The 19,164-nt window shown below is 46.2% G+C and overlaps 1 protein-coding gene across 1 annotated transcript; it reads right to left on the reverse strand.

Annotated features, from left to right (window-relative positions):
* Positions 1–544: 544 nt before the first annotated feature.
* LOC132836971 (stanniocalcin-1-like) lies at positions 545–18,845 on the reverse strand. Its single transcript, XM_060856567.1, has 4 exons — positions 18,525–18,845; positions 12,746–12,888; positions 7,961–8,172; positions 545–5,453 (listed from the first exon to the last, which is right to left on the reverse strand). Exons 1-4 carry the CDS (start codon positions 18,655–18,657, stop codon positions 5,186–5,188), a joined length of 756 nt encoding a protein of 251 aa, XP_060712550.1. The 5' UTR covers positions 18,658–18,845; the 3' UTR covers positions 545–5,185.
* Between the last annotated feature and the right edge of the window lie 319 nt (positions 18,846–19,164).

The following is a 19,164-nucleotide window of genomic DNA, read 5'->3' on the forward strand; positions in this document are numbered from 1 at the left end:
TAAGGTTCCCAATCCCATTGGAGCAGATAGGTCAGGATTGTAAAGCCATCTGTGATGGTAACCATGAAACTGATTCTTGCAACTACCTGTCAGACTCACAGATGTCCTTTAGTGAAGGATATCTGCCGACCTTACGCGATCTGGCCGAGATATGACTCCAGACCCACAGCAATGTCGTTGACTCTTCATTGTCTTCTTGGCAATTATGGGTAGATGATAAATATTGGCCTATAACTCTGAATGTGTTTCTTTAAAAAACCCCATGGTGTGCTTGGGTTTTCTGGGAGAGAGGGTTTGCACTTTTCAATTCCCTTCATTTCAAAAAAAAGATGCCTGACAGATCAAAGTTGATACTTGCACCTTCCCCCCCATCAGTGAAAGATTTCCATTGTGTCACTCCCTGCAGGGTGGTAGGGAAATGCAGAGAGACACCACCTTTTCTGTCCTGCTGTGACCCATGGGAAGGAGCTGGGGCAACCTGATGGTCATTAGAATCTCAGGAATTAGTGGAACGAGTATGCAAGAGACACATGAGAGGATGAGATTAGTCATCACAACTTTATTTGCCATAGGAATGAACTGTAGTCATGAGAACCTTCTCTTTGTGTTGAAGTCACAAAGTTCCAAAAGCTGACAACATTCAGGAAGTCTTCAGGATGCAAACACTGACCCAGGGGGAGATATGGTGCAGCGGCTGCATCAGGAATCAAGGCATGAGGAGAAACACCGAGGACTCGGTGAGAGCCGCTGGAAAGAGAAATAAATCACGCACGATTAGAGAACCATGTCAGCAGTCCACCAGACAACGTTGGTGTCTCAGTGATTGGGAAGGGCAAGGTCATCCATCATTGCCAGCTTTGTTGGCGGAGGGAAACAAGGGGGAGGGGACGGGGAAGGGAGTCACGCTCTGACTTTCCCTCCTGCTGTATTGAAATAGGAGGTTAGGTGGTGCGGTGCTGGCATCTTGCCCATGGTTAAGTTGGGCCAGTGAGCCTGACTGTGAATGGCTCCTCTGTGGTTCCCTGGCATTTGGTCATATTTATTGGTGAGCTGACTGGAGTAACTGCAGCACAAATGGTCAACCAAACCACTGTCTTTTTATTTTCATCAAGAATATGCACCAGTCCTCCTCTCCAGACCCCAGGCTCCCTCCACCCCTCAGTAAAGCTCCTACCAGTGGAACAGCGGGCCAGAAGATGGGGACTGACAGTGACTCACATTCGGCCATTGGTTCCAAACTGCTTTGCGACTTGGCTTTTGTGGTCAGTGAGCTGATAAGTAACCTTCTCAGTGTTTCGCAAAGCCACCCACCTTTGTCCCTTTGTTCCAGCTAGCCACGTGACACTTGATGGAGAAAGGAGGTTTGTCTGGGGACGGTGTGGAATCCAGCCTGGATTACTGCAATGATACCCACACTGCCAAGGGTTCAATCACAAAGGACAGATTACACAGACAGCAGATCCCTTCCCTGGGTGTTGAGGAGGTTAGGTGTGGGCTTTTTTTTAATCTAAGTTTTTGATATTGAGGAAGCTCTTTTCAAAACTCTTGGGAGGACAATCTACAAATAAGGTCAGGTCTCTCAGCAATGAAAATGTTTGCACATGGAAAAGGAGTGGCAGAAGTTTGGGACTGGGTATTAAATGCTGCACGCATTACTCCTGATCCATCAGAGATCGGCTGACCTTTGTTTGTTCATCTCTGGGATGCTGGATCCTTTGGAGTTCAGTTCTAGAGCAACGAAGATCTCACTGGGTGGACACTTGATGAGTTCAGTGAGCTTCGTTTGGCGTGGTCTTTCAGCATTTTAAAATCAAATGTCTTATCTCTCCCCCTCTTCGACTGTCCGTGAGGATTGGGGCAGTGGGACTCGGGTGATGCCTTTTTCTATGTCAAGGACCTTTGGAGGGTGAGCACATTTCTAAGGTGAGAGGAGAAAGAGAGATCCAAAAAATAAAAGAGGGGCAAATGTTTCACACAGAGGATTGTTTGCATGTGGAATGAACTTTCTGAGGAAGTGGTGGGTGCAGGTACAGTAACAACATTTGAAAGACATTTGGATAAGTCTGTGAATAGGAGAGGTTTGGAAGGATATGGGCCAGGAGCAGGCAGGTGGAAGGAATTTAGTGTGGGATTATGTTTGGCATGGACTGGTTGGACCGAAGGATCTGTTTCCATGATGTATGGCTCAATGATAGGTTCCCTCCCTCTGAGATAGAAGACCCAGATTCAAGTCAAAGTAACCAAACAGGTAGATGAGAGTAAACCGGTTGATGTGGTGTATATGGATTTCAGCAAGGCGTTCGATAAGGTTCCCACAGTAAGCTATTATAAAAAATGTGGAGGAAATGGGATTGTGGGAGTCATAGCAGTTTGGATCAGTAATTGGCTTACTGAAATAAAACAGAGGGTTGTAGTTGATGGAACATGTTCATCTTGGTGTCGAGTTATTAGCGACGTATACTGCAAGGGTTGGTGTTGGGTCCACTGCTGTTTGTCATTTTAATAAATGATCTGGATGAGGGCTTAGAAGGGTAGGTTAGTAAATTTGCAGACGACACTAAGGTCGGTGGAGTTGTGGATTGTGACGAAGGATGTAGTAGGTTGCAGAGAGACATAGATAGGATGCAGAGCTGGGCTGAGAGGTGGAAAATGGAGTTTAATGTGGACAAGTGTGAGGTGATACACTTTGGACGGAGTAATCGGAATGCAAAATACTGGGCTAATGGTAAGATTCTTGGTAGTGTAGATAAGCAGAGAGATCTCGATGTCCATGTACACAGATCCCTGAAAGTTGCCACCCAGGTTGACGGGGTTGTTAAGAAGGCATATAGTGTTTTGGCCTTTATTAATAGAGGGATTGAGTTCCGGAACCAGGAGGTTATGATGCAGCTGTACAAAGCTCTGGTATGGCCACACTTGGAGTATTGTGTACAGTTCTGGTCACTGCATTATCAGAAGGATGTGGGAGCTTTGGAAAGGGTGCAGAGGAGATTTACTAGGATGTTGCCTGGTATGGAGGGAAGGTCTTACGAGGAAAGGCTGAGGGCCTTTAGGCTGCTCTCGTTAGAGAGAAGAAGGTTGAGAGGTGACTTAATAGAGACATACAAGATAATCAGAGGGTTAGATAGGGTGGACAGGGAGAGCCTTTTTCCAAGTATGGGGACAGCAAACACAAGGGGACACAACTTTAAAGTGAGGGGAGATAGGTATAGGACAGATGTCAGAGGTAGTTTCTTTACTCAGAGAGTAGTAAGGGTATGGGATGCTTTGCCTGCATCGGTAGTAGATTCACCAAGTTTAAGTGCATTTAAGTCGTTATTGGACAGGCATATGGACGTACATGGAATAGTGTAGGTGGGATAGGCTTCAGATTAGTATGACAGAGCGGCGCAACATCGAGGGCCGAAGGGCCTGTACTGCGCTGTAATGTTCCATGTTCTAAAGTCCCCAGTCCCCTCCAGAAGTGTATCATAATATCTCCAAATAGGTGGGTCAGAAAAACAATCTCTATGTTACCCACAGAGTGAACATTTCTGAACTGGGAGCCAGAGACCACAGCCATATCCCTCTTCTGTCAATACCTCTTCCGAGTGAGAATGTGACAATGACCTTGGGATGTCAACTGAGGCCTAGCTGTTAGTTAGGAGACCGTGGTTAAGATCTTCTGTTTTCCTTTGGGATACTGTTGTGCGATTGTTCACATTCAGTGGAGCAGGCAGATGGGGCATGCTCTGAAAGCCAGCTCCCTCTGTATTGTGCCTGAAAGCCGGTCCTGGTTGGTCCTAAGAGGTGGGAATTCTCCCTACTGAGCTGTAACTGAGGAACTGCAACTGACAACAGCATCATACTCAGGGTCATACTAATGCCTGGTTATAATGGGGACCTATTGAAGACATCTTTCATCCAGCCAGAACAGGCCTGATGGGCAGAAGGGGCCTTGGTCTGTCCTGATTTGATGAATTGGATTGAGATAGTCAGCAGAAAGGGGCTGGATTTTCTTCTTGTTAGGATCTGTGTAGAGATGGGAACACGGAATGAACATTTCAGCTTTGTGACCTCTCACCAAAAGGTGAGAAATCTAGTAGGCTTGGAGCGAAGGGCTGGCCACGGACAGGGCAAAGCACAGGATGCCAGGGGACTGGAGATGGGATAAGTACGTAACATAGGCTGACTGCTCTCTCTCTCAGAAAAGGAAGCTAACCCAGTGACGTCAATGGGAGGCAGAGTTACTGGACTGAAATGGTTGAACTCAGTGTGGATCCAGAGGCAGTACAGTGCTTTATGGAACAGATCCTTGGGTCTCTTTGCCAGCCAGCTCTTGTTCCATTTCTCCCCTTCACCAGCTGTGATCAGAGGTCTCAGTGCTGACATATTGTCTCCCCCCACCCCTCCCCCGTAGACATAAGTGACTTTTTCCAGCACACTCACTATTCCCAGTGGGGGCTTTTCTTCACCTCTTGGGTAGGGTTGGGGTGGGGAACTCTTGGTGATGCTGGGGAGTTGAGTTGTATAACTGATGTCTCTGTGCCTGTGGTTCAGGCAGAGACCTGAATCAAATCTGAATGAAGACACTCATTCTCACCATGACGGCTCTTTGGTCTTGGTTTGATCTTCTCTCTCCCTCTCTCTGCCATTCTGATATAGGCAGAACAGCAACACTTCACAAAGTGAAGGTCACTAGTCTGCTTCAGGGAAGGAGAGCTGCCTGTCCTTACTGAGTCTGGCCTACATGTGACTTCAGAGCCACTGCAGTGTGGTTGACTCTCAGCTGCTCTCTGGGCAATCAGGGATGGGTAATAAATGCTGGCCGAGCACATTGTGAACAAACAAAAACCTACCAGAGAAATGACAGAGGGAGTTCCTAGGGGCATTCAGACATGTTAAGGCTGGTGCTTGACCTGGATAAGATATGACCTGACTTGAGTTTGGATTGTGTTTTCACAAGATGAAGGAAAGGTAGATGCACTGGCATTGCCACTTTAAAGAGTTCACACACTTGTCACCATTTGGTTTTTGCTGGGCTGAGCTGGATGTGGGCACTTGCTCCGTGTCAACTGCCAAGAAATGTGCTGGACCGGATTCACTGAAGACACCTTGGTGCTGTGGATGGGGTCGAGGCCTCCTCTCTCTCTCTCTCTCTCTCTCCCCGCTTCTTTAGCTCTCCACCCCCACCCCAGCTCCGATATCATTTGTTCTCACTCAATGGGAGCTCCGAGGCCAGGCGGCTCGTTGCCTTGGAGTTTCGGAGGAAGAGCTGCAGTTTCTGGGATTCAGTAGCAGAGCGTTTATTACGGGTGGCGCTGTGCGGCGGTGAGGACAGGCAGTGGTCACTCTGTAGCAGGTGGATGAAACCAGACAAGTGCGAGTCCAGGTTCGCCATCACTTTCTCCCTAATTCTGCTCACTGTCCTCTCATCGCAGTCCAGCAGTGTCCTCAGCAGCTTATTGTAATATCTGGGAGGCAGAGAAACAGAAATGACAGCTCACCCATGACATTTTTAAAAAGCTTAATTCAAAACTCATCATTATTACAACGAAAAGCATATCTTTCTCCTTTGACAGCAGGTCTTCTGTTCCCAATGTTGATATCCCCAGCAATGATTCTGTTTGTTTATTGGCAGTTCCAGTCAATTCCTAATCTCACTGTGTCTTACGAGGGAAATAAAGACCACCCTAGATCAGTCTAAGAATCTGCTCAACCTTGGATTGGTTCAAAGAGGTGCACAGCCAATGAGTTACTTGCAAGCTGCTGTCACCAGGAATCAGCACGGTGTGGTCCCATAAATGGCCAGGAGATAGACAGAGGAGCAAGAAACCAATGTCTTCTCAGTGGATGACTGTAGCCCAGGGCAGCAGGGGGAAGCTCCTTGCTCTTGTCATGGTGGGGGCTTCCGGACAGGGAACTGGGGGCTGAGTTTGACAATCTGCTCGAAGGACGATGCACTGAGATATCTATCCCTGAAACATCCCTTACATGCAGCACAGCCTGCCTGCTCAGGCAAGTGGCTGATTTCTGAGCCACACAACAGGTGGAAATGTCTGTATGCGATATAAATCATTTGAACTTGGGTGAATGAGCATTGATGAATAAGCTCCTGGATAATAGGAAAATTAGTGGGGCAGTGAATGGGGAGAAGGATAGGTGGCGATGCACCTGGGTCAGACAAGCAAAGCAAGGAAGGACAAGATGAACAGTAGGACCCCGGGAACCACAGAGGATCAGCGGGACTGTTCTGTGCATGTCCATCAGTCTCTTAAGGTAATGCGACAGGTGGTTCAGAAGGCTAATAGGTTAAACCCAATCGAATTCCTGCCTTTATTAGCCTCAGCATCGAACTTTAAGAATGGAGTGGTGATGCTGGAATGGTATACAATGTTGGTTCGATCACAGCTAGAATACTGCGTATAGTTGTCGAACCCACATTGGAGGAGGGATGTGATAGCACTGGAGAGGGTGAAGAGAGAGATTTACAAGGGTGTTCCCTGGTGCTGGAGAGTTCCAGTGATAAAGAGAGATTGGACTGTCTGGGGCTGTTTTCCTCGGAATGGAAGAGAGAAAGAGGGAACGTGAGTGAGATGGGTAAAAGTATTAGAGGCAGAGTTCGGGCAGATAGGACTGATCAGTGACCAGGGGCATGTGATGAGAATCCTTTTCACCCAAAGGGGATGGGGAATGTGGAATTGACTGCCTATCAGGGTGGGAGAGGCAGAAGCCCCCATCAGATTGAGGAAGGATTACGATATGCATTTGCCATGCCAAGGCATACAAGGATGTGGGCAAAGTACTGGTTAATGGTATTAGAATAGTGAGGCGGTTGTTTTGGATCAGCACATACTTGATGAGCCAAATGGCCTTTTTCTGTGCTGTCAACTGCTGTGACCGAGTCTTTTTTCGGCCAAAACTGCCAGGCCTATTGGAAAGGCCATCTTAGTTTGACACTCTTGAGGTGACCCCCCCAGTGGGGAAGCAAACTTTGCCCACACACCTCAGGCATTTTTACAACTCTGGAGGGAGAAAGGATGGTCTTTGTCAAAGTTCATCCTGGACAGCTCTGGGATGCAGCACTCTGTGCTGTCTCTCCTCACCACACCCACCTCTCCCCACAGGCTTATCCCAAGGGTGCACACAGAGAGAGAGAAACCTCCACTCCGGGAAAGACGCTGTGTTGTCCTACTGGCCTCTCAGTGCAAAGAGCTGTGGATGACAAAGTGTCACAGACTGGGCCATTCCCAGGCGCAGTGATGAGGGGATGCAGTCAGGCCTGGAGTAACCATTGCTGACCTCAGAATGGGGAGAGGTCCCAGTCAAACTCCCTGCTTCTACCATACTCTCAGGGTCTGGAACCTGTGGAGTCTGCCCCCACACCAGGGCTGTGTTTGAAAAGGGAATTGAATATCGTGACTATGTCGCGGAGTTGTGAGTGCAGTGATGTCCCTTGGAATGACACCTACTGCGCTGTAAGAGCAAAGAGTTGACAATGGAGACTTTACGAGCGAAGTATATTTTCAGGGAAAGGGGCCACTGTGATAAAAAAATGGGACAGATATTTTGAGAAGCAATGCCTCATAGCTTGAGTCTGACACAGAAAATATTCAGGTCACTAACTGATGGTGTAAATGAGTCCAAAGATATTTTCCTTTCATTCACAGGAAGATAGGATTATAAAAGCCTAGGGTCCATCTCGTTCCGATTAGGTTCAGGAAATCACAGTGATTTCAGAGGATTCAGAGGTGTGATAAGAGAGCCTCCTCAATGATGGAGGGGTTGGAGGGGGAGAAAGTTTGGGGAGCACTGACTCCAGAGCATGATTAGGATTTATGGTAGATCTGAGCATTTGGATTTGTCATATGTTGATTCCAAACACATTGACAGAAATTGATGAGGTTTACATTGAAATCAATCCACCTATCAGGTAGTCTGCTTCAGATTTGCCTTCTGATTGCTAATCTTTCCAACAGACCTGTTCTTGAAATAGTCCGGGAGATGGATGACTTCTGCGATTGCTGCTGTGTTGTGTTTTGCCATTGTACAGATGTCCAGCTTCTTATAACACTCCTCCTGAATATCTGCAATCATCTTCTGAAAGGCCGAGCACCTCCGGATGGTGAAGAAGGCCTTGGAGGTGATGCCATTAACAATGCACTTCAAACTGTCCTTGACAAAGGCTTTTCCCTGTGTGACATAAAGAAACCTATCAGCTCTTCTAACGTTTGTGCAATAGCTTAACTCAGTCTTGGGAACAGGTGCTTCCAGTTCCTCAGGCTGGTGAGGCCAGAAACAGGGAGATAATGGACTTGAATGTGTGGCTGGGGAACTGGTGCAGGAAACAAGGATTTAAGTTCTTGGATCACTGGAGTATGTTTTGTGGTCAGCATAAATTATACAAGAGAGACGGTTTGCACCTTAATAGGTTGGGGACCAGCATTCTGGCAGGCAGGTTTGCTACTGCAACACAGCTACACTTAAACTAAGTAGCGAGGCGGGGGGGGGGACAAACTGGATGTTTAAGAAGGAAATTGAAGGGAAAGTTAGAACAAGGAAAGTCAAGAAAGACAACTGTATCAATGAGGCAGAAAACTCAAAAAGGAATCATGCTGTAAGGTTGAGTGAAATAGGAGTTGATGGGAAGGGTGAGGGCAGTAACAAATTAGAAATACTATATATAAATGCACAAAACATAAGAAATAAGATGGATGAGCTTGAGGCTGTTTTGGAAATTGGCAGATACGATATTGTGGGGATAACTGAGACGTGGCTTCAAGTGGACAGGCCCTGGGAAGTGAATATTCAAGGCTACACGTGCTATCGTAAGGACAGACTGACAGGCAGAGGGGGTGGGGTGGCCTTGTTGGTAAGGGATGATATTCAGTCCCTTGCGTGGGGGGACCTAGAATCAGGGGATGTAGAGTCAGTGTGGACAGAGCTGAGAAATTCTAAGGGTAAAAAGACCCTCTTGGGAGTTACCTACAGGCCCCCAGAAGGTCTGGATGCCAGATGTAAGTTGAATCAGGAGCTGAAATTGGCCTGTCGCAAAGATGTTACTACAGTTGTTATGGGGGATTTCAACATGCAGGTAGACTGGGAGAATCAGGATGGTATTGGACCTCAAGAAAGAGACTTTGTGGAGTGCCTCCGAGATGGATTCTTAGAACAGCTGGTGCTGGAGCCTACCAGTGAGAAGGCAATTCTGGATCTGGTATTGTGCAATAAACCAGAATTGATCAGGGACCTCGAAGTAAAGGAGCCATTGGGACGTAGTGACCATAATACAATAAGTTTCAATCTGCAATTTGAGCTGGAGAGTGTAGCATCGGAAGTGACAATATTTCTGTTGAATAAAGGGAACTACGGAGCTATGAGAGAGGAGTTGGCCAAAGTTCAATGATGCAATACCTTAGCAAGGATGACAGTGGAGGAACAATGGCAGATATTTCTGGGTATAATGCAGAAGATGCAGGATCATTTCATTCCAAAAAGGAAGAAAGATCCTAGGAGGAGGCATGGGTGGCTGCGCTGTCGAGGGAAGTTAATAAACATATAAAGTTAAAAGAGAAAAAGTATAACATAGCAAAGATAAGTGGGAAAAGTGAGAACTGGGAAGCTTTTAAAGAACAGAGGATTACTAAGAAGGAAATACGCAGAGAAAAAAAATGAGGTACGAAGATAAACTGGCCAATAATATAAAGGAGGATAGTAAAAGCTTTTTTAGGTATGTGAAAGGCAAAAAAATGGTTAAGACTAAAATTGGGCCCTTGAAGACAGAAACAGGGGAACATACTACGGGGAACAAAGAAATGGCAGAAGAATTGGTATTTCAGATCTGTGTTCACTGGGGAAGCCACAAGCAATCTCCCTGAGGTAACAGTGGCTGAAGGCCCTGAACTTAAGGGAATTTATATTTGCCAGGAATTGGTGTTGGAGAGACTGTTAGGTCTGAAGGTTGATAAGTCCCCGGGGCCTGATGGTCTACATCCCAGGGTACTGAAGGAGGTGGCTCGAGAAATCGTGGGTGCGTTGGTGATTATTTTCCAGAGTTCGATAGATTCGGGATCAGTTTCTGCGGATTGGAGGGTAGCTAAAGTTGTACCACTTTTTAAGAAAGGTGGGAGAGAGAAAGCAGGAAATTATAGACCAGTTAGTCTGACCTCAGTGGTGGGAAAGATGCTGGAGTCTATTATAAAGGATGAAATTACGACACATCTGGATAGTAGTAACAGAATAGGTCAGAGTCAGCATGGATTTATGAAGGGGAAATCATGCTTGACTCATCTTCTGGAATTTTTTGAGGATGTAACTCTGAAGATGGATGAGGGAGATCCAGTAGATGTAGTGTGCCTGGACTTTCAGAAAGCTTTTGATAAAGTCCCACATAGGAGGTTAGTGAGCAAAATTAGGGCGCATGGTATTGGGGGCAAAGTATTAACGTGGTTTGAAAGTTGGTTGGCTGATAGGAAACAAACAGTAGTGATAAACGTCTCCATTTCGGAATGGCAGGCAGTGACCAGTGGGATACCGCAGGGATCAGTGCTGGGACCGCAGCTTTTTACAATATATATTAATGATATAGAAGATAGTATTAGTAATAACATTAGCAAATTTGCTGATGATACAAAGCTGGGTGGCAGGGTGAAATGTGAGGAGGATGTTCGGAGATTACAGGGTGACCTGGACAGGTTAGGTGAGTGGGCAGATTCATGGCAGATGCAGTTTAATGTGGATAAATGTATGGTTATCCACTTTGGTGGCAAGAACAGGAAGGCAGATTACTACCTAAGTGCAATCAATTTAGGTAAAGGGGCAGTACACCAGTCAATGAAGGTAAGCATGCAGGTACAGCCGGTAGTGAAGAAGGCTAATAGCATGCTGGCCTTCATAACAAGAGGGATTGAGTATAGAAGCAAAGAGGTTCTTCTGCAGCTGTACATGGCCCTGTTGAGACCACACCTGGAGCATTGTGTGCAGTTCTGGTCTCCAAATTTGAGGAAAGACATTCTGGCTATTGAGGGACTGCAGCATAGGTCCACAAAGTCAATTCCTGGAATTGACTTACTACCTTACACTGAAAGACTGGAGCGACTGGGCTTGTATACCCTTGAGTTTAGAAGACTGAGAGGGGATCTGATTGAGACATATAAGATTATGAAAGGATTGGACACTCTGGCAGCAGGAAACATGTTTCCGCTGATGGGTGAGTGCTGAACCAGAGGACACAGCTTAAAAATACGGGGTAGGCCATTTAGGACAGAGATGAGGAGAAACTTCTTCACCCAGAGAGTGGTGGCTGTGTGGAATGCACTGCCCCAGAGGGCAGTGGAGGCCCAGTCTCTGAATTCATTTAAGAAAGAGTTGGATAGAGCTCTCAAGGATAGTGGAATCAAGGGTTATGGAGACAAGGCAGGAACACAATACTGATTAAGGATGATCAGCCACGATCATATTGAATGGTGGTGCAGGCTCGAAGGGCAGAATGGCCTACTCCTGCACCTATTGTCTATTGAAAGGAATAATTTCCCACAAGATTCAAATCAAAAGCTTCAAGAACAGCAAGGTTTGTTTGTGTTCCAAATTCCTTCCTTCCTGTTAATTTACATTGACAAATAGGTTTTATTCAACTGGGATTCAAAGGTCATGGGGAAAAGGCAGGAAAGTGAAGCTGATGATGTCAGCTCAGACACAATCTCATCAAATGGTACAGCAGACTCAGTGGGCTGAATGGCCTGCTTCTGCTCCTATCAATGATAGTTTTCAGGTTCAAGCTATGTTAACGTAGGTCAGCCTGTATTCTATTGTTTGGATGTATTATTTGAGGATGTACAGAGGGATGTGTTCTTTGATCTGAATGTCGCTTTACTCTGCTTTGATCGAAATGGTTTCCAGGATGTGGGAGTCTCTGGTCGGGGCGTTGCCCACTCATAATTGTCCTGCAGAGAGTGTCTGAGAGCTCAATGAATAAATACATGTATACGGCTGTCAGGTAGGGATGGGGTTTTGCCTTCAGTGCCTGAGTGTTGGGCACCCAGGTGAGAGGACACAATCTCAGAGAGAGGATGAGATTCCCAATGGAACCCACTAGATCTCCTTTCCTTTGGCACGGAGCAGGGAAATACCACCTCCCAAAATTCAGCACTCTGCACTGAGCTCAAATAATGGTCAAGATGTTGAAAAACTTCAAGGAAGGTTTGTGTGCCTTTTAGTCAAACAATCTAACAGCTAATGGAACACTTGTGAAATGTTGTAATGCAGGAAAGTGGACAGCCCAATTTGGATCCAGCTAGCTCGCAGCAATATTAGTGAGATAATGCACAAATCTTGTGTTTCAGTGATGTTGGCTGACAGATGTATACATGGCCAAGACACTGAAGGTGATCTCATTTAGAACAAGGCCAAGAGATATCCTATTGGGACGTTAGACAATGTCTTGGTTTAAAATATCATCTAAAAGATGGCACCTCGGACAGTGCAGCATTCCCTCAGAACTGCACTGCAGTGTCAACCTGGACTTTTGTCCGCAGTCCATGGAGTGGGACTTGAATCAACAAACCTCTGACCCCAGGGGAAAGTGCTCTGTAGTGAACCACAGCGGATATCTCACCACTCTGGGCTCACATAGGGTTAAGATTACAGTGGTGCTGGAAAAGCACAGCAGGTCAGGCAGCATCCGAAGAACAGGAAAATAGACATTTCGGGCAAAAGCCCTTCATTAGGAATCACATTGGGTTACGTCAACTCACCCCTGCCCCCTTACCTGAGTGTCAAACTTGGCAGCGCTGAACAGGAAGGACCTACAGATATCGTACATTCCATCGGTGTCACAGGTCGAATTCTCCAGACAGGCAAATGCACCACAGCCCACGTGGAGTGCATTGTTCAGGCACCGGATTATCTCAGCTACAGGGAAAAAGAAGAGACTGGAAGTTAAGATGGGAAGATGATCAGAGTTGCTGATTCTCCTGGGTTTTTTAGAGATGGGTGATTGAGCTCCATGAGTTAACAACTTGGAACCCAGTTTGCTTGAAGCAATGTCCAGGAGACTGTTGGAAACTCCAGAACATTCTCAGGCACATTGGCAACCTTCCTCCATTGTGAGGGATAGAAACTAGGAGCAGGAGGAAGCTATTCAATGTGATCATGTCTGGCCATCTGTATGTGCCATATTCCTCCTTTCTCCCCATACTTCCCCAGCTTCCTGTGGTGGGGAATTCCACTGCCTCACCACTCTCTGAGTGAAGAAATGTTCCTTCATCTCAGTCTGAAATGGTCTACCCCATATCCCCCTGAGACTGTATGTCCCCTGGTTATTGACCCCCACCTACCCAGGGGAACCATCCTCCCTGCATGGAGTCTGTTCAGCCCTGTTAGAGTTGGATACATTTCAGTCAGATCCCCTTCCATCCTTCTGCACTCACACAAATACAGGCCCAGTCGGCTCAATCTGTCATTTAAAATTCAACAGGGAGCAGAGAGGTAAAATACCTAAGGGATATATACGGCTGGATTTGTTAATTATGTTACTCCCCGCCCTACCGAGTCCCCCAATTACAATGATACTTTCATAACAAGACAGCTGAACAATCCTTGCTTCAATCCCAGTTTTCCTTGGCTGCATCTCTGCGCCACACACACTAACAGCTGGCAGAATACAAGCGAAGTCGGAAGGCCAGCGAATGGGAACATTGTGGATGTACCTGTGTGACTGTATGTCTGTGTTTGTGTGTGTGTGCCTGTGTGATTGTATGTGTCTGTGTCTATGTGCATGCCAGTGTGTACATGTGAATGTGTGGATGGTCAGGACAGAACTGTAGAATGTAAACATGTCTCACCACTTATCCCACTATCTGATGGGACCGAAGATGGGAGTGAAGACTGACAAGTTTTCTTCCACTTGTTGACTTGAAACATTAAGGACCAGAGATAATCTCAGCATTTGAGTAGGTTTAAGATATTCAGTCTTTAATCTGTACTGTTAGAACTCAAACTGAGCTTTTAACAGCTCAATCTATGGAAGGGTGGATAACTTGAAATCAGTCAGAGAACAGTTTGCAATTATTTGTGAATTTCAAGATGCAGATCGATCTTTTAATGTCTCTTTCTTTCAACAAAAATTCTTTCATAAATGGTGAACACTATGATGGACACATGATATTTGATCAAGTGTAACTCCAGTACTGTCAAGTTAGGTCAGTTATTTTACCAAAGGTAGTTTGTAATCCATCAGACAGAAACCTGCCACTGATGAAAAGACAGTATTCTTTCATCACCATTTTTATAGCTAGATAGGGTCACTCAGAGCTAGAGTGCTCTTCATTCGACAAGTCAGAGGCCAGGATGAAGTGCCTGGCTCGATTACTTCCTCAGCAAATGTTTTTGCTCAGGTCCCTCAGATTCGGAATCTCATGTTCATCAAGTTCTGTTCCATTGCCATGTATGATGCCGGCAGTGTGACAGAGTATGTTATTTTAATTCCAGCCAGTCTCTCAGGATGGTGCTGGGACAAATGGCCAGGATGCACAGTATATGGGAACAGCAATACATAGCACAATTAACAGGCCCCTGTTCTGAAAAGGCAATGGAGAATCAAAAGTAAAATAGAAAAGTATTATTCGAGGATGTGAAGTCACACTTATAAAACCAAGGAAACCAGGAGAGTGCATGCAGGTCTGAGAGGTAGACTGTCGATATTCTGGCTCTGGTATCTTGTGTTACTGCAAGTTTCATATGTCTGAAGGTAAAGAAATGATGAGGAATGTAAACCTAAGGTGTGACACACAGGAATCACATAGATGAATTCTGCCACTTGTTGACATGTTTTTTTCTAAATCTATTGATTAATTAAATCCATATGCAGTTCTAATCAGTGTTTACTTTTATTGATTCATCCTGCAGAGTCTCAAAGGGAAGTGCCAAGCCTGTAATTATATCTTCCTGCCAGTGGAGACACTACAGCATACGTGTCGAGAGAGAGAGAGAGAGAGACAGACAACAGCATGACAGGTTTACATTGGCGGTTGGCCTCTCAGCCAGGAGGCCTGGGTTCAAGTCCCACCTACTCCAGAGGTATGTCGTCATGTTTCGGAACAGATTGATGACAACATCAATGATCCACAGAGGCAGTTGACACCATAAACGTGCACTGAAACAATTGTAAAGCATTAGGACTGACGAGGTGCAGTGTTAAGATTGGGATTTAATCATATCCACTTACCTTAATGGGAATTAGAATTAGCTTTATTGTCACATGTAGTCGTATGAGTATAGTGTAAAGTTTACAAGTTGCCACTTATGGTGCCATGTTAGGTACCAAGGTACCTAGGTACAGATTCTTAAGTACCAATTCTAAAGGAAAAGTAATTTGAAAAATAAAGAAATCAAGAAGTCCAGTATTAGGTCTTACGTACAAAAGTACAAAATCACAGGAATAAATTCGAAAAAATCAAGAAATGAAAAGTTCAGAATAACAGTCCTTCCAACTTAGCCTCCAGACTGTGCTGGGCCTCACCTGGAGGTTCTTGAGGTAGATCCTTCATGTGAAATCCACCCCCCCTCTAACCCAGCACCGTAGACAACAGTTAGTCTTAACATCAGAAGTTTCACCCAAGCTTTCTGGAAAATGAGCAGCTTCCATTGTGAAACGTGGAAGGTGGACAATCTGTGTTGAAATACAATGTGGTTCAGAGGTCAGCTGACCCTCTCTCCTGTCTATCTGTTTCCATCAAAGTGACCAAGCTTGGAAGTTAACCCCCTTGTTCACACGTTCCTGCCCCGCTTACCCAGTAGGGCATGAAAGTGTGAACAAGGTTGTTGTAAACATGAAAATATAATAGATCTTTCCTGTAAGTTGTCATAACTGCCATTGTCCAAAGACTTTCACTGACACTTGTGCACAATGACATGAAAGCCTGATGAGGTGCAAGTGAAATCCTCATTGTGTATCAATTCCCTGTGTAAATTGAAGGTTATGACAGACAGAGAGCTTGTTGATGAGCAGGGGAAACAAAGGAGAACACAGAAAATACAGGAAAGCAGACAGAAGGAGTGTTGTTTGATCAGTCATTATCTGAGAGCATAGTGGAGGAGGTTAAGGGGCTGAATGCTCAAGTTATCATGGATTACCTGTCTTGACGATGGGAAAACACAGGTCCTCTGGTCCCCCTGACAGAAATCAGCTTATGAAGAAGACTGTTTGTTCATACATATTGATGGGGACAGCATTGTATTAGTCAGTCTGGTACACCAAGTTGCAGAGAAGGAAGAGTTCCCACCCAGTAAATGAAATCAAGGCTGAGAGGTGACTGGAAGGCCCAAGTCTGATCTGAGATGCAGTGGCATGGTCTGACATGAGCTGGGGAAAGTCTCCTACTCTGCTGCTGCAGCTATAAACCACCAGAAACCTCCTTTCTCCCTTTTCCTCTGCAAACTAAAACAATCTTCTGATTGGCAGGATGTCCAGCTTCTACTGAGCAAGACTCAAGTGTAACAAAAACATTTTAAAAATCCTCAGTGCATGCTCCCTCTTGTGCAGTCACCGTTATACATCTTGTGTGTGTTTGTGTGTGTGTAAGGTTGCTGTGACAACTACATTCAAGTGGTAAGAAAAAAATAGACTTTTTTTTTCAAACTTGTGGAAGAGTACCTGTTCTTGAGGGTCCCAGCAATGAAGGGGTTACAACACTTCTTCTGAGCACATTTCTTCCTGCAGTGAGTGGAGAAGGCGGAATCCCCTTCTATCTCTCCCCTGTGCAAAGCCCATGAAAGATGAAAGAACACACAAGTGGCAAATTGCCCGCAATGGAATCTGCGATGTAATTTAGGCTGTTGTTCCTTGCTATTGCTATTCGCACGTCAACTCTCCTTATCCAAACCATTGCGGTCCACTCCTCACACAACGTCAAAGCAGCACACAGTTTCTGCAAGGTCCCAATTGCAATCCACCCCCGAATAATTTCCAGTGAATGACATGAGGATTGAAGTGCAGTGACTGACTGCTGCTTGTCATCCAATAAAACCGTTTCTGCACAGCAAGCTTACACAAACTGTGAAATGAGATAAATGAATTCACCTCGGCTGTTTTGCCTGGTGTTTAGTGAGGGATAAGTACTCACCAGAAAATGGGGACAGCTGCCAAAGTCTTCTGAGCACAGCATCAGGGGATCTCTCTCTCTCTCTCTTCTCCCTGACCTCTTTCCCGAGCAGCACCAGCTCAGACAACAGGCATGGTCTCGGGTTGACGTCTGGTTGTGAAGCTGGTATCTCCAGCAGTGCAGGACTCCCCCAGCTGAGATTCCATGTGGAAGCCACTGAGGTGCCCTCTCATTAACAAGCTAAAGTGAGCATGGCCCTCACCATGATGACGACATACCGATGAGACTTCATCCTGTCCTAGAGCAGCTGCAGGAGCAGCACCGCTGTCATCCACTGCAGTGCTACTGAAAGCACCAGATCCAAAATGTTTGCTCTGGCTCTCGGCAGCACCGAAGGAACATTTTGTAGGAAGGATCTTGTCGAAGGAGAGCTCATCCTCCAGTGCCCCCAAACTGGGGCAATACTTCAGGACAGCATTTGATGTCATTTCTCAGACACACTGTGTGGCCTTGTCTGGCCTTCTCAAATATCAATTCTGACCACTTTCTCTCTGCAGTTGTAACCCAGCTTTGTATTCTGCGCTCTGGTCTGCTACCCTGGTGTGCACTTTGTACCATACAATCTGCCTGGGGAGTACCCAAAACAACACTTTTCACTTGATCTCGGTGAAGTCACAACAATCAATCAGTCAGCCACACTGGACTGGCCGGCAACACAAAACAGAACCACAACTGAAATGCAAGGAGCAAGTCTGAATTTTGCTCTCTGGATTTTTCTCGAGAACAGTCTGACAAAATTTTCAACTGTCAGTGTACATTGCACACACAGACATATATTTACAGACTCTCACACAGAGAGAGACAGATACACAAACACTGAGACACAGACAAACAGATGCAGGCATAGACACACATACACAGAGGCACTTTCATACAGACTCCCCCACACAGGCACAGAAACCCACAGACTGATCCACACATACACATGTGCCTTGGTGGTGCAGAAGACAAGTTCCAGTCTCCTAATGCTGGACGCCAGATTGTCAGTCTCAGTATAGACCCCTTTCAAACACAAATACACAGTCTCCAGTCTCAAACGGCTTGGAGCAGGTGATCCCTTGGACGATCCCCCCTCACCACGGGCTTTTTTTCCCCTAAAAAGTCATTATTTTAAAGGAATGAAGCGTCAAAAGACAACATGCCACGGCAGGAGGAAGCACTTTCGCGCTGAGAAAGCTCCGAGTTTGGAAATTCTCTCTGCTCTGGGTTCAGCAGGGAGGCATCATTGAACCGTGCTCCGGACCGTGAACCAACTCCTTCCCCGGTTCGCCTGCTCCAGATGCAGAAAAGGGACATGGAGCTCCAGGACTGAGCAGGAATAGCTGCAGCTGAAGGCTGGAAACTGCAAGTTCCAGCGGAAGGAAGAAAGGGAGGAACCAAGTTTACCTGAATTTTGTGCAGTCAGTCTCATCCTCCTGGATGTCAGGGAGGTGTTCTTCTCCTCCATGAGCGAGGCCAGTTCATCAGCAGCTGTCCATGCACTGAGCAGAACAGCGAGGACAGCTAGCCTGGGAAGCATTGCTGCAAGGGATTGCTCACCTTTCTCCTGTCTCTCTCTCTCTCTATTACTGCCGGCTAAGGGGAGACCTGCAACACCATGTGTGGAGAAGTGTGTGTGTGAGACATACTCCGCGCTGCATATTTATACAAGTGTTATCCCGGGGAAAATCTTGTAGCAATCGGAAGCTGAGTGCCAGCTACCCAATGACAGACATCTTCCCGGAACTGTCCACTCAGAATGCGCGGAATGACTGACCTGGAGTCAGTAACGCAAGCGCTCAACCCACTGACACACAGAGAGAGGGAGAGAGACACACACACATACACAGATTGTGAGTTAGCCCTGACCCTGAGCTCATTCCCTCTGATCAGGGGTGCAGGATGAGGCACCCTGACTTCCTGAGACAATCTGACCGGGGTCTATCACATTGCACTGGAATTGACAGTCCTGCCTCTCCCGCTCACCACACACACACAGGGAGTTGGGAACGTTGGAACAAAGAGCTGAGTGCAGCGTTCCTGTGTT

This window comes from Hemiscyllium ocellatum, chromosome 48, assembly GCF_020745735.1.
Source record: "Hemiscyllium ocellatum isolate sHemOce1 chromosome 48, sHemOce1.pat.X.cur, whole genome shotgun sequence".
Lineage (NCBI taxonomy): Eukaryota > Metazoa > Chordata > Chondrichthyes > Orectolobiformes > Hemiscylliidae > Hemiscyllium > Hemiscyllium ocellatum.